General features: G+C 38.3%; 2 protein-coding genes across 3 annotated transcripts in view; both read left to right on the top strand.

The window, feature by feature from the left end:
* The first annotated feature begins 304 nt into the window (after positions 1-304).
* On the top strand, positions 305-4,680 carry hmgn1a (high mobility group nucleosome binding domain 1a). Its single transcript, XM_056241620.1, has 6 exons — positions 305-490; positions 1,719-1,745; positions 3,167-3,196; positions 3,288-3,329; positions 3,406-3,534; positions 3,661-4,680. Exons 1-6 carry the CDS (start codon positions 473-475, stop codon positions 3,718-3,720), a joined length of 306 nt encoding a protein of 101 aa, XP_056097595.1. The 5' UTR covers positions 305-472; the 3' UTR covers positions 3,721-4,680.
* Positions 4,681-6,764: 2,084 nt separating this feature from the next.
* Positions 6,765-27,717, top strand: part of brwd1 (bromodomain and WD repeat domain containing 1) — a 32,147-nt gene continuing 11,194 nt past the window's right edge. Inside the window, exons 1-25 of one of the 2 annotated variants that reach the window (XM_056241644.1) lie at positions 6,765-7,000; positions 7,096-7,154; positions 7,248-7,277; positions 7,490-7,549; positions 8,840-8,990; positions 9,078-9,170; positions 11,576-11,736; positions 11,823-12,044; positions 16,610-16,710; positions 16,799-16,869; positions 16,983-17,083; positions 17,187-17,227; positions 18,357-18,458; positions 18,538-18,691; positions 18,781-18,915; positions 19,824-19,952; positions 20,071-20,296; positions 21,097-21,279; positions 21,394-21,577; positions 24,667-24,757; positions 24,847-24,987; positions 25,073-25,146; positions 25,663-25,885; positions 26,447-26,563; positions 26,644-26,751. In XM_056241644.1, the coding sequence (XP_056097619.1) occupies positions 6,952-7,000; positions 7,096-7,154; positions 7,248-7,277; positions 7,490-7,549; positions 8,840-8,990; positions 9,078-9,170; positions 11,576-11,736; positions 11,823-12,044; positions 16,610-16,710; positions 16,799-16,869; positions 16,983-17,083; positions 17,187-17,227; positions 18,357-18,458; positions 18,538-18,691; positions 18,781-18,915; positions 19,824-19,952; positions 20,071-20,296; positions 21,097-21,279; positions 21,394-21,577; positions 24,667-24,757; positions 24,847-24,987; positions 25,073-25,146; positions 25,663-25,885; positions 26,447-26,563; positions 26,644-26,751 (3,006 nt within the window). In that variant the 5' untranslated portion in view covers positions 6,765-6,951. The remainder of the gene's footprint in view (positions 7,001-7,095; positions 7,155-7,247; positions 7,278-7,489; positions 7,550-8,839; positions 8,991-9,077; positions 9,171-11,575; positions 11,737-11,822; positions 12,045-16,609; positions 16,711-16,798; positions 16,870-16,982; positions 17,084-17,186; positions 17,228-18,356; positions 18,459-18,537; positions 18,692-18,780; positions 18,916-19,823; positions 19,953-20,070; positions 20,297-21,096; positions 21,280-21,393; positions 21,578-24,666; positions 24,758-24,846; positions 24,988-25,072; positions 25,147-25,662; positions 25,886-26,446; positions 26,564-26,643; positions 26,752-27,717) is intronic. The other variant, XM_056241642.1, reaches the window with a different exon arrangement.

The following is a 27,717-nucleotide window of genomic DNA, read 5'->3' on the forward strand; positions in this document are numbered from 1 at the left end:
TAAGAAGCGACGTGTTTCTTTAAATGCATTAAATTATCTGCAAAGCATGAATATCTATAACCAATTCATTATGCAACCAATACTAAAAATATATTTACATGCTTAGTTGCTTACTGAAACAACAAATGCAGAAAGTGGCGCCTAAAGTACAGATACAAGCACGTCTGTGATTGACATCTCAACCTATCCACACGGGCACTTTGCTTTGGTTTGAAATGTGGTTGCCAGGACGTTTCAGCCAATCAGCGCCGAGAAGGGGCGGAGCGTAGCGCGCATCAGGTTAGTGCTACAGTGGAAAGAATATAGAAAGGGGAGATCCAATCCGGTTTCAGCTAGTTTCTGTTCCGACAGAACATTAATGCTTGCTTCAGTGTTTCCTAGACCTGGTTTTTACACTTTACTTACCAGTGCGTAAGCTATTTTAATTTATTTTCCTCTTTTTGTTCTAAAAGCACACAAGCTTTAAGCAGCCATGCCGAAAAGGAGCAAAGTAAGTTCAACATTTTTGGATATTTTATTCTGTTTTATAATGTGTGATTTTAAAAGCATGCAATAATTAAATATGCACGTCGGTAGGACGCTTTATGTGAAGTTATATGAGTGTTTACTGCATTTGTGCATGTGTTAATTCGTAATCTAGGGCAGGGGAGTCGGTGGCATGAATCTGGCGCCTTTTTACTTAGAGTGTGTCGACTGCGAGTGGATGTTTAATTATTTTTTTATTATAAAAAAACACATTATAAAGCGCATTCTCGCCTTAACTTTAACATTAAAGATATAAAAAATAATAATACGCAAAGTAATAATCACACAAAGGGATGTAACGTCGTAATGTTTGGGCATGATATTCCTCATGGAGAACAGCTTGTCCTGCAAATGTTTTCCCTTTTAACTGCGGTGTTTTCCGATCTTTATAACCATAAACATGCGAATTAATGAAAGTTGTATGTTTGAGGACATCGTGAGGTCTTTGTTAGGCCCTTGTGTAACTGTAAATACATGTGTAACGTTAGTTGTGTACGAATCCATATGGTCCTCGAGTAGGACACACACACACCTTAGTCTTGAGAGTCATGGCTGCCTTACTATAACACGTTTCATGCCTTATTCAAATGAGTTTGTTATCCTAGCAGGTTTATTTCATAACGGAAGTATTTGCGTGACTGTATTTTTCATTTGACCTTCGAAACGGACTTTGTAAAGTGCATTAAGGAAGTTTTCACCGACTTTATTCGCGTTTTATTTAACTACTAAAGGAAAGCTCGACGCCAAAGCTGGTTTATGTTCACAAACTTAGGCGGAATGTGTCGATTTTACCGTGTTTGCTCGTGCATTGTGTCTTGGGGGCGGAGCTAATGTTCCCCTCCTCCCTTCGACACGGACATTTGTCGTTAAAAACATCGCTAATAGCGATGATAATAATAATACGTTAGCTACGCCCCGCAAATCTGCCGTAAATAAGCGCGCTGTCGTAAACTACCCCGTCTGGTAATTCTGTTTACTTTTATTTTATTTCGCTGTGTTTTCTCGACGGATTTAACTCGTACGATGAAGGAATTGGATTGAATGTATGACGCTGCACGGGACCCCTCCCCCCACATTGCACTTTTAGATTACATAATTGCACATAACTTGGAGGGGGTGTGGGGGGTACGACACCTCCCCCTCAGTCAGCCATCATGTACACATACTAACAGCGTGTGTTTCCTCTGCTACAGGCTAACAATGACACTGAAGCAGCCGGGGTGAGTCTCAGTCCATATCACTGGTACATGTGGAGGGTTCAGCGGGGCTAAAGGCACACCTTGAGAACAGTGGGGGTTTCACTACTCGCATGGTGTATGAGTGCAGAAAATATATATACATGCATTGAACATTTATAGAGCAATAGATTTTGTGTACATATATCATACATTTTATTAAAATTATTTATTACATTTACTTCTAAATGTATGAGATGGAGTAAAAGGCTGATCAAGCATGGGGCAAAATACACACATTATTTATATAAAGTTAATGCTTGTTCAAAACAATCACTTTAGCAAAGTTTAAGTTTTTTTTTATATATATATATATTAATTTTTGTTCAGTAAATATACTGTCATTAAAATGTTTATATTAAAATATATTTTAAGAATACAGAACCAAAATTAGTCTAAAAAGTAACGATTCTGAAAGCATTGAAGGAGATACCATAATAATTTAACATAGATTTACAGTAGTAAAAATCAATCATATTTTATTGTGATTAATATCACATTTTTAAATATGGTTTCATTATAATTATTGTGATTATCTCTAAGGTGGACACCCAACTAGGGCTGTGAAACTATTAATCACATCCAAAATAAAAGTTTGTGTTTACATAAAATATGTGTGTACTGTGTATAATTATTTTGTATATGTAAATATACACACACATGCATGTATATATTTAAGACACATTTGCATGTGTGTGTGTGTATATATATTTATTGATTATTTATATATAAAAATAAAATATATATTTAATATTTATATTATAAATTATTGTATATATAAATAAAAAAATATTTAATATAAACATGCATGTATGTATTTATATATACAAAATAATCATACACATATTATGTGTAAACAAACTTATTTTGGATGTGATTAATCATTTCACAGCCCTACACCCAACTATATATCATATTTCATATCTGAATCTAACCATGTAAACAAATGGAAAAGTCAGATAGATAGATATTATCATGATTATTATTGTGCCTTTTACCCCAAATACCATACTTTTACATATTCTTCCATTATTAAAAAACTGTTGCTTTAATTACCTTGAGCAAAACTGAAAATCATAAAGACGACCTTTGTCACAAAATATATTCAATAATTTTAGCAAATATCAGTTGCTACTAAAATCTACAACATAAAAAAAAAAAAAATCATTAAATATTAAACCAAATCAACTTTTCGCTGATAAATTTCCACGTTTATCTTGAAAAGCGGATGTTTTGGAAAGTGCTGCGGCAAGTTTTGTGCCATCTAGTGGTTTAGAGGAAAATCAAATAAAATGTGCCTTTAGCCCCGTTGTACCCTATAACACAGTTTATCATACAACTCTGATACTTAATGCCTGTTTTCTTTCATTGCCTTCCCATCTTGTCCTCATCCAATAACCCCACAGCCCAAAAGACGGTCTGAGAGACTTCAAGGAGTAAGTTGGTTTTGTCAGTCCCCCTGATTTCATATTTACACAATTCCCTTTTGGCGATGCACATGGCTGACGCTGAACTTCTGTTTCACAGAAACCCCAAACGACAAAGTCTGAGGCCAAGCCCAAGCCAAAGGTAAGTCAGTTACCGAAACGAGCTTTATGAATGTTATGGGCAACAGCTTAACCGTGTATTTTCTGGAACCTCACAGAAGGCGGCGCCTGCGAGGGGCAAGAAGGCCAAGGATGTAGAAAAGGCCAAACCAGAGGAGAAGAAAGAGGACGCGAAGCCCGAGGACGAGAAAACCCCGGCGGAGAACGGAGAGACCAAAGCTGATGAAGTGAGTCCATTTCTAATGAATGCATCCCACTGAGGTCCTGTGTGATATCGCCTGCTCATTAGTGCTAGAGAATAGAGGGTTTTATCTGTGGCTAAGGTTATTTATGAGTTTGTTTGTTTGTTACAGGAGGACAACGGCGAGGAAGAGGAAGAGGAGGCCGACCAGAAAGAGGGAGCTGCTAAATAACGTAGATTACATTTCACCAGAGCTCCGATACCTCTTTTCTTGTACAATACAGAGGAATATTTTTATTGACTATTTTCTAAAAAACAAAACAAAAAAAAGGGCAGGTTTTTAGTAGTTCAATATTAGAAGCTCATTTTATAGATGACTTTCAAGAGAAAAGCCTTAGAAGAGGGATCCCATCTTTTCCCACTCCAGTTTTTCCTGAAGAAGATTTGCAGTCATGAAACAACTAATGACTACTTGTTGTTATTTTATTTTTCTGACTCTGTTTTGTTTTTAAAGAAGGGAGGGGAGCGGGAACAGGTTGCAACAGATGATGCGATTGTGCCATTTTTAAAACTTTAAAAATGAAATTTCCTGAAACTGGGAGTGTTTGCCTGAGACACTATCATTCCATAGGCAATGTGACGGACGTCTGTGTGTAGCCCGTGTTGTATGGGGAAGGGGGTTCTTTGTTTTATGGTTTGTTTGTTTTTATTGTAAGCTGTATTCTATAAATTGAAACCTCTTTATTCAAACCGTTTTATGAATCAACCGCTTTGAATAATGATCCTGCTCACTAGTACTGGAACACTCATCAGATTTGTGCTTTACATTGACTTTTGTCTCTGTGTGGTGATAGCATTGCAATAACGTTGTTGTATAGCTGCTGTGAAAAGGTTTTCATAATTTCTATATGCAGTATGTGATGGTACTTTAAGAGGATGAAAAATGGAATCGTGTGTGTTAGCAAAGCTAATAACAGAGCTGTGTTACAGTGTTAAACATGCAGGTTGTAGCTTATGTTATAAGAAAATTACTGTAATTTCTTTCACGTGAACATGCCAGCAGTAGCTATATCACTCAAGGTTTTTAGGTTAAATGTACAGTTTCTTTTTTATTTCCTTTTTTTTTTTTATGTAGCTGTCTCTGTAATGAGTGGTATGATATGCCAATAAAATGGGTGTTATTTCACCATGATTTTTTGCCCTACTGTTTTCCTTTCTATGATTAAATAGAACAAAAGATTCAATATCCAACAGATGAAATCCAGGTGTAAAGGAATAGCTAGAAAAGTCGTTCTTCATTGACATGCATTTTAAATGTGTATGTATATATATTTATATATATAGTTTGTGTAATATTTCATATTATATCATTGGCTAGAAATTGCTTTTTGGGAGCTTATATGAATATATTTATAAATTTGTCAAAATGTGGGAGCCAGTCTTCAGTCTAATGTCCATAAAATAATTTGACATTTAGATATTTGGAAATAAATCTGAACACAGACCTGATTATAAACTCTATAATATCTATTATAAACTCTTCATTGATGAAGCTGGGATTGGGAATCCTTATTTCACTGTTCTGCATATATCTTAATATCTGCATTGCCACTGGTTGATTTTTATTTGAAGAAAAAGAACACGGCCCCATTATATGACATTAAATTCATTTTAATGGGAATTTCTAGGTGTGTGTGTGAGGGGATGTTCTATGGTCTCATCTCTTCATTTGTGTGTGTGTGTGTTCTGGATTGTGCCAGGTTTTATAAAAAAAAAAAAAAAACATTTCACAAACAATGAAAACAATTTCATTGTTTGTGAATCCAAACAGAGTTTCTTATGTTTTCTGTGATAAGGAGATAAAACATCCATGTCATTTAGGAATTAGGGTCTACATTTTTGGAAGCTTTTATTTTAGTGTCTTAAAAGTCAGGCTGAAAGTATGTGACCAATATTCATACACACGTCCGGTCCACAGCATTGTAATCATCATTTAATCAACACTTTGCACTAGCTATGTATTTTGTTCATTTATTCATATTAAAATACAACATTATAAAAGTGTAACTACAGAGTTTCACTACAGTATACATATTGGGTCCATAGGTATGTAGACACTCAAGGACACCCAAATATAAAAGTAAGTGGCATCTGCAAACAAATGAAACCTCAGAATGATGTGTTTTAACCACATAATGTAATTTAAGTGGATGTATGTCAGTCCGTTTCCTCAAGTACTCGTAGCAGAGTAATTGCAGGTGTAGTTCTACCCAGTAACAAAGGACAGAGTAAATGTGACTGACAACCAGAATGTCTCCAAATCTGAACAATTTGATTTCTATAGCACTTTTCACAATCTTCTGTTGTTTCAAAGCAGTTTTACAGCAAAACACAATGTTAATGATTGTAATATCTATGAAGATAAGTGCCTTATAGTCACATTTAACAGATTACTGCTGGGTTTACATATAGTTTACATTTTGAAATGATATAAACAATCAAGAATTTGAGATTTGGCATATAGTATCGCTTTTACATGAAAGTGCGGTCTGTATGTGGGTAAAGTTGGATATACTTATACATTCAACTTTATATATCTGTGCAATAATAATATAGTTATAAACAATATGAATGAATATGATCAGCAATAGGAACTGTAACATCTTTATTATTTAAAAACCTAACAAGCCTATTTTGTAAAAGGTTTTGCAAGAATAGTATGCTTGCTCTCTTGAAAATAAGTCCCTTGATTTGATGTTTTGTTTTTCATGCATAGACACTGATACACTTGCAACTGCTTTTTGATAATAATAAAAAAAAAATCAGAAGACAAAAGATCCAAAGGTTTGGTCTATTATTGCATTGTTCTACCTCAGAATATGTGCCGTTTCTGTCAGTGGGCATATGTGTGTTAATCAAGTACATTCGGCACATTTCATATAATATACATCCCGCAAGCATGTAATAAGTAGGAGTGGTGAATGTTAGTCGTTTGCATATCTTTAAATATTCAAACCATCAGGTTCTCAGACTGTTTTATAGACAAAAGATAAACGGTTTCTACTGTCGCCATTCAACGTGACGTCATGAACGAGCCGCTCGACCTTCCTCGAACAGGAACGCGCGTTTTCGTCGTTCTTCGAGGAAAGGGTTTGCTTTTAACGACACGACAATAAACGTTTCGACATGAACATTGAACGTTTGTGTTTTTAAACCTCCGCGTGGCTTCTGTTTTGCTGAAGGAGAACACGAGCGGTTGAACCCCCTCCCCCTGTTTCCGGTGCTCAACCGGAAGTAGCTACGATGAGCTCAGGCCTCATACTTCCAATGGCGACCGAAAACTGGCCGTACAGAAAGCGGGAGCAATCGTGGAGGGGTACGAAGCGTACAATCGACATTAAATAATTATATAATTTACAAACTACACATAAAGTTCGTCTCCTAACACCGTATTCTTTGAGCTATGGCCGATCCTGCAGCCAGAAATGGGAGTATTTCGCCCCTTGAATCGGGTAAGCCACAAAAAAGTAGTATTTAGGAATATTAATAACCGGTACTTTATAGCTTCTGTGTCGCAAATCCAATAATAAACGGTGTCCTTTCGCAGAGTTATATTACTTGATATCGCGCTATTTGAGCACGGGGCCGTGTCGGAAAGCGGCCGAGGTGAGTTGACTTCAGCCGTCGAGACTTTAATGCGAGAATTGTGTGTTTTAAACGATGCTCGTGTTGAACTGAGCTCGTTATCATCTGTTGCAGGCTCTCGTGTGTGAGCTGGAGGAAAACCAGGTGTGTTGCTCGAGTACTTCATGTCCATCAGTCTGTGTGTTGTTTGGCTCCCTCTTGGATTGAAACATGGATTCGGCGATATGCTACTTTTCATTATCTCTTGCCTTCAACTTTGTTTACATTTTCCGCTAATGTTATTATTAAGACAACTTGGCGTGAGTCGCTTTCCTTTCGCATTTCTCATTAACCCGGCTTATTTTATTTTTTGGTAGCTCCTTCCACGTCGGCTGGATTGGGAAGGAAATGAACACCCACGATCTTATGAAGATTTGGTAAGTTAAGTGTTTTGATTTTTTTCTGGAGCATGTGCATCATGGTGTGTGTTTAATTCTCACACGTGTGTGTTTTGTGACCGAATTATGCTCGACTTTAAATGACAGGCATCTGAATTATTTCCTTCCGTTTTGTTATACATGCGTATTATCTTTGACAACTTTGATTTGCTCGTATAGCGTTATTATTGCGAGCAGTTCTTGGGGGTTCTCTGTGTTTTGACTGCTTCCCTATTATTTAGTGCTGTATTGCAGTTAGGGTGGGGCCTCGTCGGGTTGTGGCTACGTCACGATATTAAATCGTCCAATCAGATATCAGGACTCGCTGTCGGCTTTTTATTTTGCATGTGACCTGCGCTCTGATTGGCCGATAAAAGGACATGATTTGCATAAACTCCCTGCACTCAGCCGCATGAGACTGGGTTTTTATTTATGTTTTCCTGAGGGGTCGCGAGCGACCACAGTCAGTTATCTTAACCGTTTAAATTGACATACGGTAATTTAACAAGACAGCTACTTAAAATTAGAATATAGTTGTCTGTTTGATTGGTTAAGTAAGTAAAGTTTAAGTTCTGTACACGAGAAAGGTAAAAACAAAACCTTATAAACAATATAAAAATGTATATATAGTACATATGTAAAATCAAAGTGACACTAGTTAAAACCCATCAACCAAAAGCTTTCTTAAATAAACAAGGATTACCTAAGGTGCAAAAAAAGATTAATATACTTAGTGTTAAGGACAGGTATTGCTATTACAAATAATTCAATATTAAATGTTTGTATTTTGGTCCCACTTTATATAGTTTAATATGTACTAAGATTTGAATTAATCATTTGATATAATGCACTTATTGCGTACATGTTTTTAAACATTGTACTTGTATTTAAAGTACAAGTATATGTGCATATGATTACATCTGTAAATAATTTCTGTAATTACATCTATAATTACACTGTTGACCCTTCCCTTCCCTTTTAACCCACTCCTATTAAACCTACTCATACCAGCAAACCTGTCCGTACCCATACCAGCAAACCTTTCCTGTATCTGCCTCAATAGCAGCACAAGTGGGTTTTTCTTTTCAATGCAACATCAATACAATAAGTGCGTTGTACTTAACAATTATTTTTTTATTTTTGTAAGTACACAGTAGTTAAAGACACCTAATATATAGTGACCACTCTTTTTTTCAATTGGAAATGCATGTCATTAGTAAACGTGACGGAAGTAAACTAAGCGACTTTATTGCGTCCACAATGGTGTAAAGATCTTTTGTTCTTTGTTAGGTTGCTGCCAACAGACATATCGCACCAGATCACCTTTTGCAGATATGCAAGCAGATCGGTCCGATTCTGGACCGGGAGGTCCCGTCAGGTGTGCCAGGAGTGCACTCTCTCCTGGGGGCCGGGAAACACTCTTTACTGCGGCGGTCAAAAGGTGAGATCAGGCTGAGCTTTCAACCGCATTGGCCTTGGTGTGAGTCTGTCAGTTATCCAAGTCTAAATGTCACCACCACCTCTCTAGACTGCAGCAGCAGATGGAAAGCCTCCACGTTCGCGGCCCTTCACAGAGGGAGACCACCAGAGAGGCCTTTAAGCTGCAGGGATGCCAATATTGGTGAGTACCTTCAGTTATTCACCTGTAACACAAAGTTCTTGCCCTGGCTGAATTTTAACTGACTCAGAGGAAAAAATAAAGGTTGCTTTTGTCTTTTATTGGCATGAAATGGAAGATGAAACATATTTTCTTCCCTTATTGTGATGCATACGCTTGAGTGAAACAGTAGGGCAGGACTTAATTGTGTCCGTCGGGAATTGATTGGATAGTTGTTGTTTGCTCACGCGGAGAACGGCATTAGAGAAGAGATGCTGCTGTTGCGAGGGGGAGGGAAAGCTTTTATTTTTCCTTAGCTTTTTCTTTTTGTTTTGCAAGGGTACATGAAAAAAGTAGTGATGTGTCCCCTCCCCGGATTAATCACTTATAATAAACACTAGACTATTCCATAAAAATAAGAATAGCCATTTTTGATTTGCATGGTGAATTTAACTTATTTTTATTTTATTTTTAACTTAAGTTATTTGTTGAATAAGATTATTATTTGTTGAATAATTTGATTATTTGATTAATTATTTGTTGAATAAGTTATTTATTGTTTTCAGCCCACGACTAAAGATTTTCTAGACCTAGTTCATTTAAGTCTGTGGAGAGATACTAAACCATAATAATGAGCATTTAAAATAGAAATCGTAAGCTTGCCGCAGTGACACCGGCAAACATTGCACAAACTTTTTTTGAGATCAGAATGCAAACAAAATAAATAACCTGTAAATAACAGCCTTATCTTATTTAACTAAAATATTTTAAAAATGTAGGGCATCAAAAAACGAATAAATAAATAGCCTATGCAGCAAACTTAAACTCTTAAAAGAGAAAAATCAATGCAAACATAATCAGGCCGAAGAACCAGTGGCCTTAACATCGAATTTTCCAGAGGTTAAGAACACAGACAAAATAAATACATTATATAAAAATTAATAAATAAAATATAGCAAACTGAAACACTACAACAATATGGACAATTAGGCTATACCTAGACTCACCATCACTATTTTTCTTTACTAAATTAATGTTAATATTTAAAGTCCCCCTGTAGTCAATAATTGTATCCCTTAAAACTCATAGTTGATCACTAAAATTACATTTAAAAATTTTTTTACTTGAAAAAAAATTCTTCATGCCTTAAAGGGGTGATGAACTGAGAAATCAAATTTTCCTTGAGCTTTTGACATCTAAGAGGTCATCAAATTATAAGAATATCCTGTAAGTTTCAGAACTGAAAACGTCCTTGTTAGTCCAATAAAAGCTTTTATTGACACCAGGCTCAGCAAACGACTTTCAAAAAACGTTTTTCAAAGTGGGGAACTATGACGACAAAGAGGATAAAACACCACCCCCGCAGAAGATCAACGCCCACTTCAACACGGCCGGTTTAGCCACGCCCACCGATTCGTGCATTACACGCATAGCTAAATGACATAGGCCTACCTCATTATAATATGCAAAACTGGTATCCACTCACAGCAGTGGGCGTTTACTTCCAAGTCTTCAATGCGAGACGCCCATAAAAACCGAGCGTTTTTGAGCTAGGCTCAAAACTAGGGTAGAAGATAGCCTATTACTTATTCATTTTGATGTTTTTGAATGTAAAAACCAAGCGGACGTCATAAGTTGACCTCAGACAACAATATAAAACAATTTAAAAAGCCAGTTCATGACCCCTTTAAAATATCTTGAATAAATTTGACTCGGCACCCTTGCCTCATTTAGTATACAGGGTTCTATGAATATGCAAATGAGCCCCGCCTTCACTCACTCACTCACTCAGCTCAGAGATCCACTGGTTGACGATCACACGTTGATCTGATTGGTTACAAGGTAGTTTGTGACGTCAGAAACACCAGCGATTTCAAACCGTGTTTTTGAGACTGTCTTTGGTTCACTGCAGTTTTAAGGAGAAAATAAGGAAGAACGGTTCAGATCAATGGCAAAAAAACATCTAAATGCGGCAAAACTAATCAACTAAATCAAATTAACTGACTATGTTTTCATGTTTTTCCATAAACAAAACAATTTGTGAAAATCCACGGAACACATTCTCCTACATTTTTGTGCTAAATAAGTAATAAAACCACTAGTTAAAAAACAGTATTAGTATTTTTATGCATGGATTGGTTGTCATAAAAGAAGTGGGGGAAAAGAAACATTAGTACACCCTCATGAATTGGTAAAAAAAAGGATGCTGTGTTAATGGCCTCCATTTTAATGCATCGTATCTCACGCCATGAACGTTGATGTAAGACGATTAAACTTGACACCGCAAACTGAAATAATGGCATAAATGCAGCACTGGCCTGTTGACCCTTCCCTCTCACTTTGGCTCATAGCCATCCCTGATCCACGTTTAATGCATTTTGAGCTCTATCTTAGCAAACTGTGGAAATGCAATGTCTCTGTCACTGCAGTGGAGGTGTGTCGAGGCCGAGAGCTCACCGGAGCCCAGCGCTTCAGCTCCATTAACCCTGTCAGCAATTATCAGCACATGAGGATGCACAGGAGGATCCTGGGACATCTCTCGGCCGTGTACTGCATCGCCTTCGATCGGACGGGTTCCAGGATTTTTACGGTAAGCGTAATTGCAAATCTCTTGGGGTTCTCGGCTCTGGGTCTTCGATGTCCCACGCTTGACCCTGTCCGTTTCCTGACCCGCAGGGTTCAGACGATGCCTTGGTGAAGATCTGGTCCTCCTTTGACGGAAGTCTTCACTCCACTCTCAGAGGACATTACGCTGAGATATCAGACCTCGCCGTTAACTTTGAGAACACCCTTATTGCGGCCGGGAGCTGCGACAAATCCATTCGAGTCTGGTGCCTTCGTACTTGTGCCCCAGTGGCGGTCCTGCAGGGCCACAGTGGATCTATTACCTCTTTACAGGTGAGAGCGCTGTATGAACGATCATGTGATATCACCTTTTACGTTTGTGAAGGATTAAAACGTCTTCACGATCTGCCTTTGAGGAGAGATTGTAGTATCGTGCTACAGTGCACATTGTTTCAGTTCAGTTCTGGCACCCACGTCCCAACATTTACATAACTCTACCCCTTGCGTTGCTTAAAAAGCTAAGCTCACGTGACATAGCAGTTCTTCGTCATCATTAGGGTTGGAAATTGAAAATCGATTCCAATTCTGGAATCGAATACTTGAGGTCAGCAATCGGATACTTGTTATAAAATTTAAATTTCGATTCCTCTTATCGATTTCTTTGTGAGCATTTCAATAACTTTAAACCATTCAAGTGCGAGACGACTCGATCGCTGTTTTCAGTGTTGCAGGCGTGTGTTGTGTAACTATATTGGGCAACTCTTAAAGTGACAGCAGCCTAATAGTCACGCTGCCGTCTCTATAATAACACTAATCAAAAGACAGAGAAAATTCACTCGTTCTTGACTGAATAACTTTTGTAACTATATTTGTAATGTATATTTTATTTCTAAAGTGCAGTGTTATTTACATTTGATTACAGTTTTTGTACCTGAAAATCTTGTATCTATTTTTTGCACTTGCTAATTTTTTTATTTGTTCTTTTTTAATTACAGAGTGTTTACTTGACTTTAATAATGCTTGACATTTATATTAGTTAGGCTAGTTGTTCATCTATGGTATTTTTAAACCACAGGCAAACGCTCCTTGTGTTAGTGTTCTTTAGCCTGTTGACTTTTGCTCATTATATTCAGCTACAATTAAATGTTTTGCAATAAGACTAAATATGAATCGAAATTAGGAATCGATAAGAATCAGAATTGATAAGCAGTGTATCATACACACACACTATGGGTCAAAAGTTTGGAATAATTAATGTTTTTGAGAGAAGTCACTTATGTTCAACAACGCTGCATTGATGAAAAATAAAATAAAAACAGTAATATAGTGAAATATTACTTCAGTTTGAAATGACACTTTTCTATTTGAATATGTTATAAAAACATATTTAAAAAAAATGTATTCCAAAGCTAAATTTTCAGCATCATTACTCCAGTCTTCAGTGGCTACGTTTACATGCAACCACTCTGGTAGTAATCGGGTTGACGGCTCAATCGGACTGAAAGCTTCATGTAAACGCCTTACTCGATCCGAGTGAGCTCGATCCCAACGACATTTCCATCCGATTGAAAGGGGGGGTTTATTCCTTTTCTAATCCGATCGAGAGGACATGTAAACACTTGATCGGATTGAAACCGAAACTGAAAATGACGTTGAAATAGCGTAGCGGCGTATGACGCGCTGTGTTCATGTTGAATAAAGTGTCATATTAATGCGTGTCCCCTCATGCTATAATCCTCCTTTCACTCGGCGTCTGTGAAGTGGAGCAGGACAACGGCCCACCAGTCCTTGTTTCGGATTCTCATCCACGTTCGGATTCATCAATCAGAATGAATTCAGTCCGATTGAAACAAAAGTTGTGCATGTAAACGTAGCCAGTGTCACATGATCCTTCAGAAATCTTGCTCACTTAAGGCGTTAGTCATCAGACCACTCATAATCAGAGGCGGACAGAGTACAGAGCTTTGTTACTTGAGTAAAAGTACAGATACCCCTTGCTAAATTTTACTCAAGTACAAGTAAAAGTACTACATTCAGATGTCTACTTAAGTAAAAGTACTAAAGTACTTGTTTTTAAAAGTACTTGAGTATCAAGAGTACAAGAGTAGATTTTCTAAATATTGCATTACTAATCTACTGCCACAGTGCTTACATTTATGCACAGAAACGTCCTACATGGAGTTATGAAAAATGTTAATGTTAATACCTTGGAGAATGTAAAAGGAATTGAAAGTAAAATAAAGTCATTTTCATCTTTTTACCATGTTGCTTTATTTAATAAAAATTTTTTGGGGGTCCCATCTTTAAATGCGGGGACAACGCACACACACACACACACACACACACACCACATGTAAGGGTGGCGCTGCCAATAAAGCACCTAAAAGCTGTCATATAGAACCGGCAAAAGGAATGATTATGAATATGTAAAATATAGCAAGGAGATATTTTAATTGTTTATTAATAACTCAGAAAATAAATAAACTGTCTGCACACTTGAATCCTTTAAAGCAATTTTAATTAAATTAAAATTGCTTTAAAGGATTCAAGTGTGCAGACAGTTTATTTATTTTCTGAGTTGTTTAGTTGTGTCTGCCTGGCACCTTGTTTATCGTGAGTGCGGTGAAACGCCTTTAAAATTGTTTATTAATAAACACTTGTTAATAAACAAGTGTTTTCTTTGTCAGTGTCGGCTAGATGAAGTTGACGATGCTGACTCGCGATCTTCAGTAGTGAACGCGCCAGAGAGAAATGCACATTTCATACGGATTACATAAGCAGAGAGCAGTCTGTAGTCTGTTTTCTTTCGTTTTGATTTTTTCTGTTTAAAAGTAGACATGTCTATGAGAGGCAAGTAGGCTACCTTATACACTGAGTTTCGGTTCATTTATGAGACGAGATCCAGTTCACAGGCCGGCGCCTCCGTTTCTTATCTATCGTCTGCTATTTACTTCTTATTTATTAAACCCAGGCAATTGGTTGATGAAACATTGATTAAAATTAAGATACAATTAATGCAAAAACGAAATTCAGGTTAAAGAAAGGTTTTGTGTTTTCTGTTTGATGTCTCTGTGAAAGTTTTAAAGCATTTTTTATGCCGCTTTCAGAGCGCTCACGTCTGTAACGGAGAACACGTCCATAACATAGTTTTTTCCTCATAAATGCAAACCGGAAAAATAAAATAAAATAAATATTTTATGTACTGTGCCAACCCTTCTTCATTCGCTGGGTAGTAGCCTACTTTGGTTTGCGCAGTGTAATTCACATAATCAGTAAAAATATATTTTGCCTCCTAAAGTTTTTTTTTTTAAGAAATCAGAAATCCCTCGTGGCTACGCCACTGCCACATTTGAAACTGACTGTGTTAAACACACCACATACTCAAGAACATCAAACCAAATGCTTGGCTTACATTAATGTGTAATATAAAATCTGACCATGGAGTTGACTTTGGCGGAAAGCTGAAAGTGATTGCTGATAGGCTGTCCCAATCAGTGGCGCCTGCACAATCCAATCACGTTTGAGAGGGAAACAACAAATTGAGGGTTTCCGAGATTTTGCTTTTTTTTTACCTTTATTTTTTTTTTTACTCGGGTACTCACGGTTATGGATAGAAATGTATTGGAGTAAAGAATACAATATTTGCCTCTCAAATGTACTTGAGTAAAGTCATGAGTAATCCCCAAAAATGATACTAGAGTAAAGTACAGATCCCTCAAAATTGTACTTAAGTACTGTACTCAAGTAAATGTACTCCGTTACTGTCCGGCTCTGCTCATAATCATGTTAAATAATCGGTATTACAATATTGACCAGAATAAACATGATTATGATATTTGCTATAATTGAGTGTGACGATAGGAAAAGAATGGTTCCGTCTAGACGACAGCATGCATCAAGGCTGCTCTTTAGTAAACTGGCGGTTTTCCTGTGGGCAAAACACAGTGTTCTCGGTAGAGACACCTCATAGACAAACAAATGCTACAACTGTACGCTTTATCAATAAGGGTGTGTTTGAATGCTGCTTATACAGGCATGTTTAGGGCCCTATAAAATTCCGTTTTTTCCGTTTTAATTTTTGGGAATTCCGTTTTTTTACCCTTTACTGTTATTTTAGTTGTAAAAAGTGTGCCTTTAATGTTAATGATTAAAATGTACTACACAAATAAAATAGGAATGACCTTAAATTTATTGAGGCAACAGACATTTACTCTTACTTTTCAGCACAAATACTGCATGATGCAACATAACACTGCACTCTAAGTACTTCGAGTTACAGCAAAATATGGTTATGAGCTTTAAACTGTCCAGTAAAATAAATTATATTAGTTTATATAAGTTTAAATAAAAGTCACACTCTGTCTCTCTCTCGCGCACTGTCGAGCGCGCTCTCGGACACACTCTGTCTCTCTCGTGCAGTGTCACTTCGCTTTTGTCCAGTCCGGCACCTCATAGACAGACGTGCACGGGACGGGTGTGTGTGTGTGTGTGTGAGTGAGAGACGCGTGAGTGACAGAGAGACGGAGGGAGAGCAGGGAAAGGAAATGCAACTGATGTGCTGCATGTTTTAAATGGTGTTAAACAAAATGAACGAAACGCAATATGTGGCGGCCGGTGTTGATTCTGTGGCGCACCTCCACGAATTAGTCTGTGTGGGAAACACTTCATAAAAGTCACGTGCGAACGGATCGGCTCGGTACTGAGGGCTTAGCGTCAAGTTTTCAATGTTTTGATGCCGTCATTGGAGCTGAAATGAAACAACTGGGGGGTTGTGTCGCCCAGATTTGCTTCCCCCGTCTGCATTTTCCCCAGACATACGTTCTTCTCCCACACAAAAACAGAATTTCATTCCAAATATGTAAAATATGTTAACACTAGATTCCTCTTTCTCTTTGCAGTTCTCTCCATTTGTCAAGGGCTCCAGAAGGTACCTGGTGTCCACAGGAACTGATGCAACGGTGTGTTTCTGGCAGTGGGATGTGAATAATAGCTGTTTCAGGTGAGGGTTATTCAAGTTAGAATGAAAATATGAGAAGCCAGTCAGAGATTGATGTTCATTCTTCTTTCTTTCCTTTAATGTCCGCCAGCGATCGTCCACACAAGTTCACAGAGAAGCCGAGGCCTGGTGTTCAGACAGTCTGCTCTTCCTTCAGCCCTGGTGAGAGGGCCCGAATGTTCGAACTACTGCTGGAGGGGTTTCTCTCTCTCTCTCTTCACGAGTGTATGTTTACGTAAGGCTTTCTCAGTGTGCATTTGTTTCTCTTTGTACAGGTGGCATGTTCCTTGCAACAGGAAGCACAGATGATGTCATCAGGATATACTACCTGGGCAGCGGCTGTCCTGAAAAACTAGCTGAGCTTGACTCGCACACCGTAAGAGCGCCCGGTTTTTAGGAATAGGTCAATAATCAACAGATTTTGAGGGAATATCTCATTATGGTGTGTCCTGATTCACAATACTGGGTTTCATTTGTAGGACAAGGTGGACAGCATCCAGTTCTGTCATTCAGGAGAGAGGTAATATTGGTGGTTTAATAAAACCAATGTTTTTTTGGGCAGAAACTGTTTTGGAGGGCCGAAACCATTGACTGAAATGGTTTAATTAGCGCTTCTCTAATGAGTGCCTATTTCAAAGTAGATTAGCTACAACAAGTGAACGTGAGCTGTGTGTATGTTAGGGCTGGGTTGACTAAAGCATTTTAAAACATTAAAACATTTTTATGTATTAAGATTATTTTTTTGTCTATGCAGTCTTTTTTATGATCTTTTTTATATATAATTATGCAAACACAAATTGTTACACTATATATATATGTGCTAAATAAAAAAATAAACAGGACGAACATACTAATGTGTGTGTGTGAGAGTGTATATAAGTGTGGGAATGGAAGCATATAAACCAGAGTAGCTGTAAGTATAACAGATATACCAATAGTAAAAGCAACAACAAATAATGATAATAAAGATATCACTGGAAAAGTATCAATAACCGATACAACAATAGAAAAATCCATAAATGATAACAACAACAATAAACTAATTTAATCGAGATTGGGGTTTTGGGCTTTTTTATGATCTATGCAATCACAGTTCGCTCTGTGTTTCAACCGCGGAAAGGCATGAATAAAACGGTCATGTACCGTTACATTTACTTCAGGAAAGCCATCCAGTGTCCCTAGCTTGATAGTTAGCTGGAAAAAATCATTCTAGAGATGAGCTTTTTGCTAAGTATACAGAGGTGTGAACGCCAGGGGTCAGAAAGTAAAAGTCCCGCCGTATGTTTATTCCACCCATGAACTCTGCCAGCTGATTACACTAGTTAGTTCAATCTCCTGGCTGAAAAACTGCTAATTAGCAAATCCAGGGGATTGGAACAAAATACTGAGGTGGACTTTAACTTTCTGAACCTGGACTTTACACCTCTGCTATATTGCATATTACAGGGCTTCAGACCGCCATTGATGTGGTTTAAATGCAGCTCGTTTTTTATCTGAATGCTCATTAAATAAAGCCATTAATCTTATTGTTTATTACATTTTTCTTTATATAATATAACCTGTTTCTGTACATTAATTTTGGTGCATTACTGTCATTGTACTTCAGTTTGTTCTTCCTGTTTTATTTATCGTTCTGCAATATCTCTTAGGTTTGTGAGTGGCAGTCGAGACGGCACTGCTCGTATATGGCGCCTGCATCAGAGACACCAGTGGAAGAGCATTTTATTGAACATGTCTGCCACTCTTCCAGGGTATGGACAACCTCTGGAGAACTCAAAACGAGTGTGACTCGATCTGCTAATGAAGTTTCTTCCTCCTTGTTTACTGAAGGTCTGCACCTTTAACAGAGGATGAAAATTTCTTCAAACCCAAAGTCACCATGGTGTCCTGGGACCGCCATGATAACGCAGTCATCACTGCCGTCAACAATTATCTTCTCAAAGTGTGGAATTCCTACACTGGACAGTTGCTACATATCCTTAAAGTAAGAGCATTTTCTGCTGTAAAGGTGAAGCTTATAGGATTTGTTTTTGCTATATAGAGCTGAATGAATCTCTCTCCGCCTTCTCGCAGGGTCACGAGGCAGAGGTGTATGTTTTGGAGCCACATCCCTATGACCCCCGCATCATGCTGTCTGCAGGCCATGATGGGAACGTCTTCATATGGGACCTCATCAGAGGCATTAAAACCATGCATTACTTTAATATGGTAGAGTATTCCAATGATCTTTCAGTATTGTTTCCCGAATTTGTACAGCCGCAACAGCAAGTGTGCACTGGGGCTGCCCCCTAATAGTCAATAACCATTCATTTTATTTAGCGACTTTTAACCTTATAAAATGGAGCTTCTATATAATACATTTAAAAACTACTTATTTGAATCAGTGCAGGTGTATTACAAATGTCATGCTGGTTTAGTGAGAAATACATTTATATATTGTCTTTTTTTGAGTATTTATGGTTATTCTGATGAATAGCCATTATGGCGAATAACAAGCTTCAAACATATGTAACATTTAATCATATTGAAACTATATGCATTTTTTTTATTTAAACTACCATTAAAAAATTTGGGGTCGGTAAGATTTGTAAAACATTTTTTAAAAGTTTCTTCTGCTCACCACGGCTGCGTTTAGTTGATCAAAGTGCAGTAAAAACGGCAATATTGTGAAATATTATTATAATTTAAAAGAACTGTTTTCCATGTGAACACATAGTAAAGTGTAATCTTTTCCTGTGATTTAAAGCTGTTTTCAGCATCATTACTCCAGTCTTCAGTGTCACGTGGTCCTTCAGAAATCATTCTGATATGATGATTTGCTGCTTAAGAAACATTTCTGATTGTTATCCATTTTTAAACCGGTTGTGTTGCTTAATATGTATGTGGAAAACGTGATAATTTTTTTTCAGGACTCTTTGGAGAGTTTAAAGTTTAGAAGAACAGCATTTTGTAACTTCTAAGTCTTTGCTATCTTTACTGTCAATTTAGATAAAAAAAAATATCACAATTGCAACTGGCAATTTATTTAGCAGAATATTACTGTAGGCCCTATCATTAATTTATTAGACATTCACTTTTTTTTGTCCTAATGTTATTAATTGTTTTATGTGGTGTAGATTGAAGGTCAAGGACATGGTGCTGTGTTTGACTGTAAGTTCACCGCTGATGGGCATCGCTTTGCAATGACGGACTCTCATGGACATCTGGTTATTTTTGGCTTTGGGACCTCTAAGCCTTATGAAAAGGTTTGTATGAAGTTGATAAATTGACGTCTATTGCACAAAGACGGCTAGTATAAAACTATTCAAGTTCCTAAATATAACTTCTCCATCTTTTAATGTATTTTTCCAAAACGATCCGTAGCTTCCAGACCAGGTGTTTTTCCACACTGACTATCGGCCACTGATCCGGGACTCGAATGGGTTTGTCCTGGATGAGCAGACCCAGCAAGCCCCACACCTGATGCCTCCTCCCTTCCTGGTGGACGTGGATGGGAACCCTCACCCTCCCAGATTCCAGAGACTGGTCCCAGGAAGAGAAAACATTGCAGATGAGCATCTAGTTCCTCAACTGGGTTATGTCGCAACAAGTAAGTTCCCTACTGTTGTCATAACATCCTTGTAATGTATCCGTACTTCACTGTAAACAGCGCATAGAAAAACCAGTTTCAGAACCGGTTCTAATGTATTATAAGAATTGTGATGCACCAAAATGAAATTTTTACCCAACTGAAATTAAAGTTCAGAATCAGGACCCACAATGCAGAGTGGCTACTACTAAATAATTAGACAAAATATTGATTTGGGTCGAAATATTTTATTAGCTCATTAAATGCAAAACTTCCGCAAAGAAAAAATGTTCCTAGCAAGCAGACAAGCCTAGACAAACGAGTAAGATCCACATTTAAGTCATAATATCACTTATTACACTGCTTTCAACATACATAAATAAATAATGATGGGGGCATGAAATACTAATTTGAGAAAAAAGAAACGTTTTCTGGTCTTACCTGTTTATTATCTTGCGCACCATCAGAGAAACGCTTATTAAGCATAATGATTTTCGCCAAATCCTAAAATTCAGTTACATTTTATTTCAAGGTGATGTTACAGTGTAATTACTCAAATAAGTACGGAGTATTTTTAATTAACTACATATACTTACTATATGGTTGAAATTTGCAGAATTTATAATTGTAACTTTAGTTGTAATGTGAGCAATGCAGAATTTACTGTCATTTCTATAGTATGTCAGCTTAAAATAAAGTGTTACGGAAAAATCTTTTTTGCCTATTATATATTTTCGGTTGCCGGTGCTTCACTAAAAACATTATGATCACGGAGCGTTTCTGATTTGCACCTTTGAAAATGGACCTTCATCGTGTTTCAGGTGACGGTGAGGTCGTGGAGCAGGTGATCAGTCAACAGTCTGCGGAGAGTGAGGAGGGTCGTCCCAGCGCCCTGGATTTTGCCATCCGCCAGCTTCAGCTGCATCATGACAGACATGTTTCAGTTCAGGGAGAGGGTGGCGTTCCTGCGGCCCGTGTGCTAGAGCCAGGGACTCCCCGCAGAGGTGCCTATACATTGACATCTTGGCATTTACATCACAGCATTGTACTCTTAGATCAAGTAGATTTGCAATTGAATCTCCAAGTCTCATCTAATATTGCTGTGTTTGATCGCACAGTGTCGGTGAACGAGCGTATGGAGGTGCAGTCTCCACCTAACGTGGGCTTGCGGCGCAGCGGACAGGTGGAGGGAGTTCGTCAGATGCACCAGAATGCTCCCCGCAGTCAGATGGCCACAGAGAGGGACCTTCAGGCCTGGAGGCGCAGGGTGGTGGTACCCGATCTTACGACAAGTGGCTACAGGTCAGTTATTAATTACATTTTATTTTCTTCAGGTTTTTTTTTATCTGTGTACACATTAAAGGATTAGTTCACTCCAGAATTAAAATTTCCTGATCATTTACTCACTCCCATGTCATCCAAGATGTTCATGTCTTTCAAGTCAAAATGAAGGTTTTTGAGGAAAACATTACAGAATTTTTCTCCATATAGTGACTTTAATGGGGACCAATGGGTTGAAGGTCCAAATGTGAGTTTCAGTGCAGCTTCAAAGATCTCTACACGATCCCAGCCGAGGAATAAGGGTCTTATCTAGAGAAACCATCGGCCATAAAAAAAAAAAAAAAAAATGATATACTGTTTAAACCAGTGTTTCTCAAACTTTTTCTGCCATTCCCCACTTTGCATGAGGACAGGTGGGGCACGAACCCTTCCCTACCTTCAATCGCCCCAACAAAATGTTAATAAACTAGGCTTTAAGTTAAAATGTATTTTATTAACATGACATTTTAAAAACATAAACATGACAGTAGATACTGTGTTTCCCACAGTATTTTGTGTGGTGTGGACCTCTGCACCCCAAGGGTCCGGGGGCATGCTCCCCCGGAAGAAAAGTTTGTACGTTTTAAAGTTAAATTCATAAATATGGTGCACTTTGAAAGTTCAAAATTAAGTGATTTAACTAATTTAATGTCTGCAATGAGCCTGTTTTTTAGTAGGCTACACATATTTTCTGAACCTGAGACGGAGAGCGCTCACCGCTTGACATCACAACTATTCAGTGTTTTCATCCACATAATGTTTATTTTAGGTTTCAGACATTTAAATTCACATAAGTAAGTTACTAAAAAAGCAATACATTTAGAGTTTGTCAAATACACACTTATGTCTATGGAAGCGGGAATAATAATTATTTCCATTATAATTAGATGACACGTATTATTCATATCAAATACACATCGTGTCAGTAACTTTCAAGTTTACTCTATGCTTCTCTCAGTTCACCGGCCACTTACTTTCATACTTTCATTTCGGGAGAACTGGATAACGTTAAATTGACGTTTGTTAAATCCAACAGATCCAATTCTCTTAAATCCGGTAACGTTATAAACTAACGCCCATCGCGTGTAGCTCAACTAAGGTGTTTAAACAACAAAACACATCCACTTGCTCATATTTGACAATCGGAATATCAGATATTTCCTGCTATAGCCAACAAATTTGTGAAATAAAAGCAGATAATCAGTCATTCAGCGCTATTGTTGCTGCGGTGTGACAAGCAATGACCATGGAAACCATAAAGGGATATGATCTAAATAACAGGCGCCTCTAAAAACTTTTAAACTTACGTGTGAAAAGGTTAAGTAAGGCTTACATTTAAATGTGTCGTTGTTTTATTTTGAGTTTTTGCTCAATAAATAAAGGAATTAATAGAGATGGGCACAAAAATTACCACATTTTTTCCCGTTTGTCGCGCCCCACTTGTCATGTTTCTATTCCCCACCAGTGGGGTGCGCCCCACACTTTGAGAAACGCTGGTTTAAACACACATACTCATCTTGCACTAGCTCAGCGATGCGTGTCCACGACTTCACACATTGCGTAGTCGCGTTGGAAAGGTCATGTGCAGATCCTTTGTCAAGTATCTCTCTCTATATATATATATATATATATATATATATATTTATTTATTTATTTTAGTTTTTTTCGCTTCAATTTTCGTTTTTTACTTTTGAGGCGATAGAAAAGGTTTCAGCCAATCACATACAAGGAAACAAAGGTAACGTCACAGCAACAATGAAGGAACTTCTGATTGCTTGTGTGTCGAGCTGGTGTCGAGTCGTCTGTGGATGAGAATCTGAAACAAGGACAGGTGGGACGTTGTCCTCATTCGGATTGAGGCATTGAGCCCAACCGGCTGTTTACATGAAGGCTTTTCAGACCATTTGAGCCTTCAATCCCTTTACTAATGGAGTTTATTTGATTGCATGTAAACGCAAATACATTAAATTACAATTCTACAATAAAAAAATTTAATAAGAAAACAGAACATGCGTTATTGGTTCTAGCCATAGCGGGAAAACAAACAAACTCCTCTTCGTGGAGAGGGTGTTTTCTCTGATGACTGCTGCGTGGACAGAGACAAGGAACCGTGCAACTGTGGACCTCTTAAAAAGTGAACTCCTGGGGAAAGTGAGCTACACCTGCCAGGAGTTACTGGCATAATATGTAATGTCCCATAATTAATGAGAAGGCCCTACTCGAAGCTGCCAGATCACACAAAAGAATATAAATTCAAGATGTACTGAATCCGGTAAGAATCCATTTGATCTTTAGACTTTCCTAATGGAATTTATGTGCTTATTTGGAAATGTGCTTTTTAGCGATTGGGATCATTTTTTTTACTTAATTATTTAGATTGAATAGACAATAGTGACGTGCACAGCGCCGTCATTAACATTTTTATAAAGCATATTAGCAATTTAAAGCATGTTAACATCACTGCAAAAAGACATCTAATATAAAATATATATGTATTCACCTAGTATAATAATAGTAAGTTCTCACCCTCGTGTCCCGCAAAATCAGGTCTGCTGTCCTGCAACAGAGCAATAGCCAAGTGGTCACCAAAGTCGGCGCGAATGTTTTGGAAATGTTGAAGCTCTAAATTTTGCAAATTCGAGTCGTGGCTGATGTGAATGGTTTTGACGCAAACTATTCGCTTTTTCATTTCACTTTTTCGTTACGTGTCCGGTGTGAAAGGGCCTTTAAACTGTCCTTTTGTCATGTTACAATTTCTAACATGACACAAAATAGACAATGTTTTTCACACAAAAAAATCACAGTAGCTTCCTGAAGACATGGTAATCCATGACGTGTGTGATCTTTTATGGTCTTGATGCGCTACGCTGAGTCATCTGACCTCTGTCAGCCAATAGAATTGGCGTGTTTTCACACGTGCTTTAGACACTGGAAGCATTCCCGTAACAACAACACGATGCAGCAACTCCATGTCGATTATCGGACAATAAAAATGACTAAAATCAACCCCCCGCCTCAATATCAGAGCATTCAGACAGGCTGTTTAACAATGCAGTGGCTTCTTCCTTTAGGGCGCAGGAGTCGTTCAGAACAGCCAAGGGAGATGAGGAGGTCAGCCTTTACAACATCAAGAGAAGAAGAGTGACCCACGCCAGCTTCAGGGTAGGGTTCTACTTCCTTATGAACTGCGTTACGGTTATTAATGTCAACACTGAGTGAACGTCATTAAGGTGAGATGATTTTGCCCATAGGATGATTCTGATGAGGAAGGACCATGTCTCAAACGTGCGCAGTCACGCAAGCGGCAGAAAAACCAGCAGCGTAAAGAGAGTCTGGCTGAAGAGTACATCGAGTTCTCATGTGAGGAAGGGGAGGAGACAGCATCTTCTGAGGTTGAGCGTTTGTTCATTTTTTTTTTTTATAACTCTGATATATCAGACATGTCAATAATGATGTGTGTTTGTGTTATTGGTGCAGGACAGTGAAATGGAGGGCAGTGATGTTAATTTGTCCATTGAGGATGAAGAGGAATGGAGGAGTGATAGTTCAAGGTACTCTTGCTGCCACCATAATTGTTTTAAAAATGGAAGTGTGTAATATGCGAGTGGCACCAAGCGGAATTGCAATAAAATTTGCTTCCAATAATTCCTCAGTTAATCCAATAAAAATAGTTAGATCTTAGAAGTCTTCAAGCCCGAACCCCCAACCACAACCCCCCACCACCCCCGCTTCACGCCAGGATGTTTTTTGCCTCCACGTCGTGCATTAAAATCTGTTGATTATCACTTACATATACATTTAGATGTACTGTTTCAAAAAGTAACTGGTTATATAATGAAATTCGATTAAATTAATCTGAGTCCACTTTCAAAGGAACAGTGTGAATGCAAAATCAGGTCAGAAGGTTGACATGGAAATGCTCATTTTGGTGATTCTGGATTCTGTTTGGTGACAAAATAATAAGCTACACCCTTAAACTGATAAGTCTTCAATATAGTAATTTAATTTCATGTTGTCATCGCTAACATATTCATGAGGGTAAGATGTGTCTTTGTTCATAACTGAAGCCGCTCGTCCAGTGATTATTCCGACTGGATGGCAGATGCAGGAATAACTCTGCGACGGTCCGCGTCTCCATCCTCCCGACGGAGGACTAGCCGCAGGATCAGCAGCTCTGAGGAAGAGGAGGAGGAGGACGAAGAGGCGGCTGATGAGGAGCAGACTCTAGATGAAGAGGAGCAGACGGCTTCACCCCGAAAGCACAAGAAGGCCAAAAGCAAAATGCCAAAGGTGTCAATAGGGCCATTCAGCACATCCATTACTGTAAGGCCCTGATATACTCACGGCGAAGTACTTTTTCGTTCTTTGCATGGGGTTAAAAAAAAAAAGAACTTGGAAATTTGTGACCAGCGGTATACTGTTAGCGAACGTCCCATCGCCCATGCTGCCGAGAGCAGTGTTTAGATGAATGTTATCTCTCTCAGTAACAAAATAAACACAACAAATGTAACAGCGGTGAGAAAACGGCAGTTAAGAAAGCATCAGATTCTGCTCTCCAGTCAAGTCATGTCACGTTCGTTTGGCAAGCTGTTTCGATCTCCCGAAACACACCAGTTAGTTACTCGATTTAGCTTGAAGTATATCGGGGCCTTTACTTTCAGTATTACAAGTTCTCATTTGATCCTTTAAAATTAAATATCAACTTGGTACTGTGAAGTACTTTTTGAAATCCTTAGTTGTAATTCTGGAGAAGCATTTTAACTGTTGGCTAGCTCTTCATTTTTGTCTTCATGAAAGAATGATTTGAAAAACTTATTTTAAATTCAATGCAATTAATTTTCTTATCCTTAGCCACCAAAACCGAGGCCACCCATTAACCGAGAGATCTCAAATGAGTTCCGTCCCCCAGCATGGATTACTGACGTCATTCCCCGAAAGTCCCCCTTCGTCCCTCAAATGGGAGACGAGGTACAGAATACATCCCTCTCGTCTGTGTTAAAGCATAACTGATCCATGTCTAAATCCACGGTCTCTTTTTCTGTTCACAGGTCATCTATTTTTGTCAGGGTCATGAGGCGTATGTGGAGACAGTCTGTAGGACAAAACTCTACCCAATTAACCTAGACAGACAGCCATGGAAGAAGATGGAGTTAAGAGTATGATCAAAACAATACTGGGATTTTACTGACTCTTTTACGATTAGGCCCTGTGTCCACCAAAGCGGTTTTTCATGCGGCTGGCGTATTTTACCAATTGTTTTCAATGGGAGAGCCGCGTTTTTTTACCGGTCGCCGAGAGTTGAAGAATGTTCAACTTTGGGTAAAACCAAAGTCCTTTTAGGCAAGTCATGCCACTCGGCCGCCATCTTGGCCAAGCCTCCGGGCAGCTGTTTCCGACTAACAAGACCAGGCTCCTATCTAAATGAATGGGCAGAGAGTCAGAACTGCAGTTTCACTGGTCACCGGGACATAAAAACTGCATGTATAGAAACAGCAGTAAATTATGATAAAAATCGCTGAAAAGGTTTGATGACTTTGCCCCAAAATAAGATTTAAAACGCCTTTTTCCCCACAGGTTATACTTTTACTACGCATGCGCAAGGGTTCTCGTCTCCGCTGTCGCAAACATGAAATGTGCGCATACGTCAGTGGAACCAGACGATAGGCCTAAATGTTTCCCGGCTTGACTGTTAAAAGCAGACGATTGGCTTTCCAGCGGGTGGGGCGGGACATGTGCATACACCTGCCATCTTTGGCGTTACGGGTTTTTCCTATATAGTTGTATTGAGGATTTAGGAAGTGGCATGTCTCTATATAAATTGTCTATATAAAACGCAGCGCTCATCACTGGCACTTTTTACCCAGCCGTCCAATCAGAGTGGAGGAGGGGCGGGACTAGTACCACACTGACCAACCACCACAATCTGCTTGTACAACGTCAACAGATGACGACAACCAGCATAATAACGGAACAAAATAATTTAAAACAAGACCCAGAGAAAATACGTTACATTGTATCGACATTAAAAAAAATGCTGCGCTGCTAAAACACTCTCAAGCGCCCAGAGCTAGGCCTGTTCAGCGGGCTAAAAACGCTTTGGTGGACACACGGCCTTATACATC

This window comes from Rhinichthys klamathensis, unplaced genomic scaffold (genome assembly GCF_029890125.1).
Source record: "Rhinichthys klamathensis goyatoka isolate OS25496 unplaced genomic scaffold, OSU_Roscu_1.1 h1tg000657l_1, whole genome shotgun sequence".
Classification (NCBI taxonomy): Eukaryota; Metazoa; Chordata; class Actinopteri; order Cypriniformes; family Leuciscidae; genus Rhinichthys; species Rhinichthys klamathensis.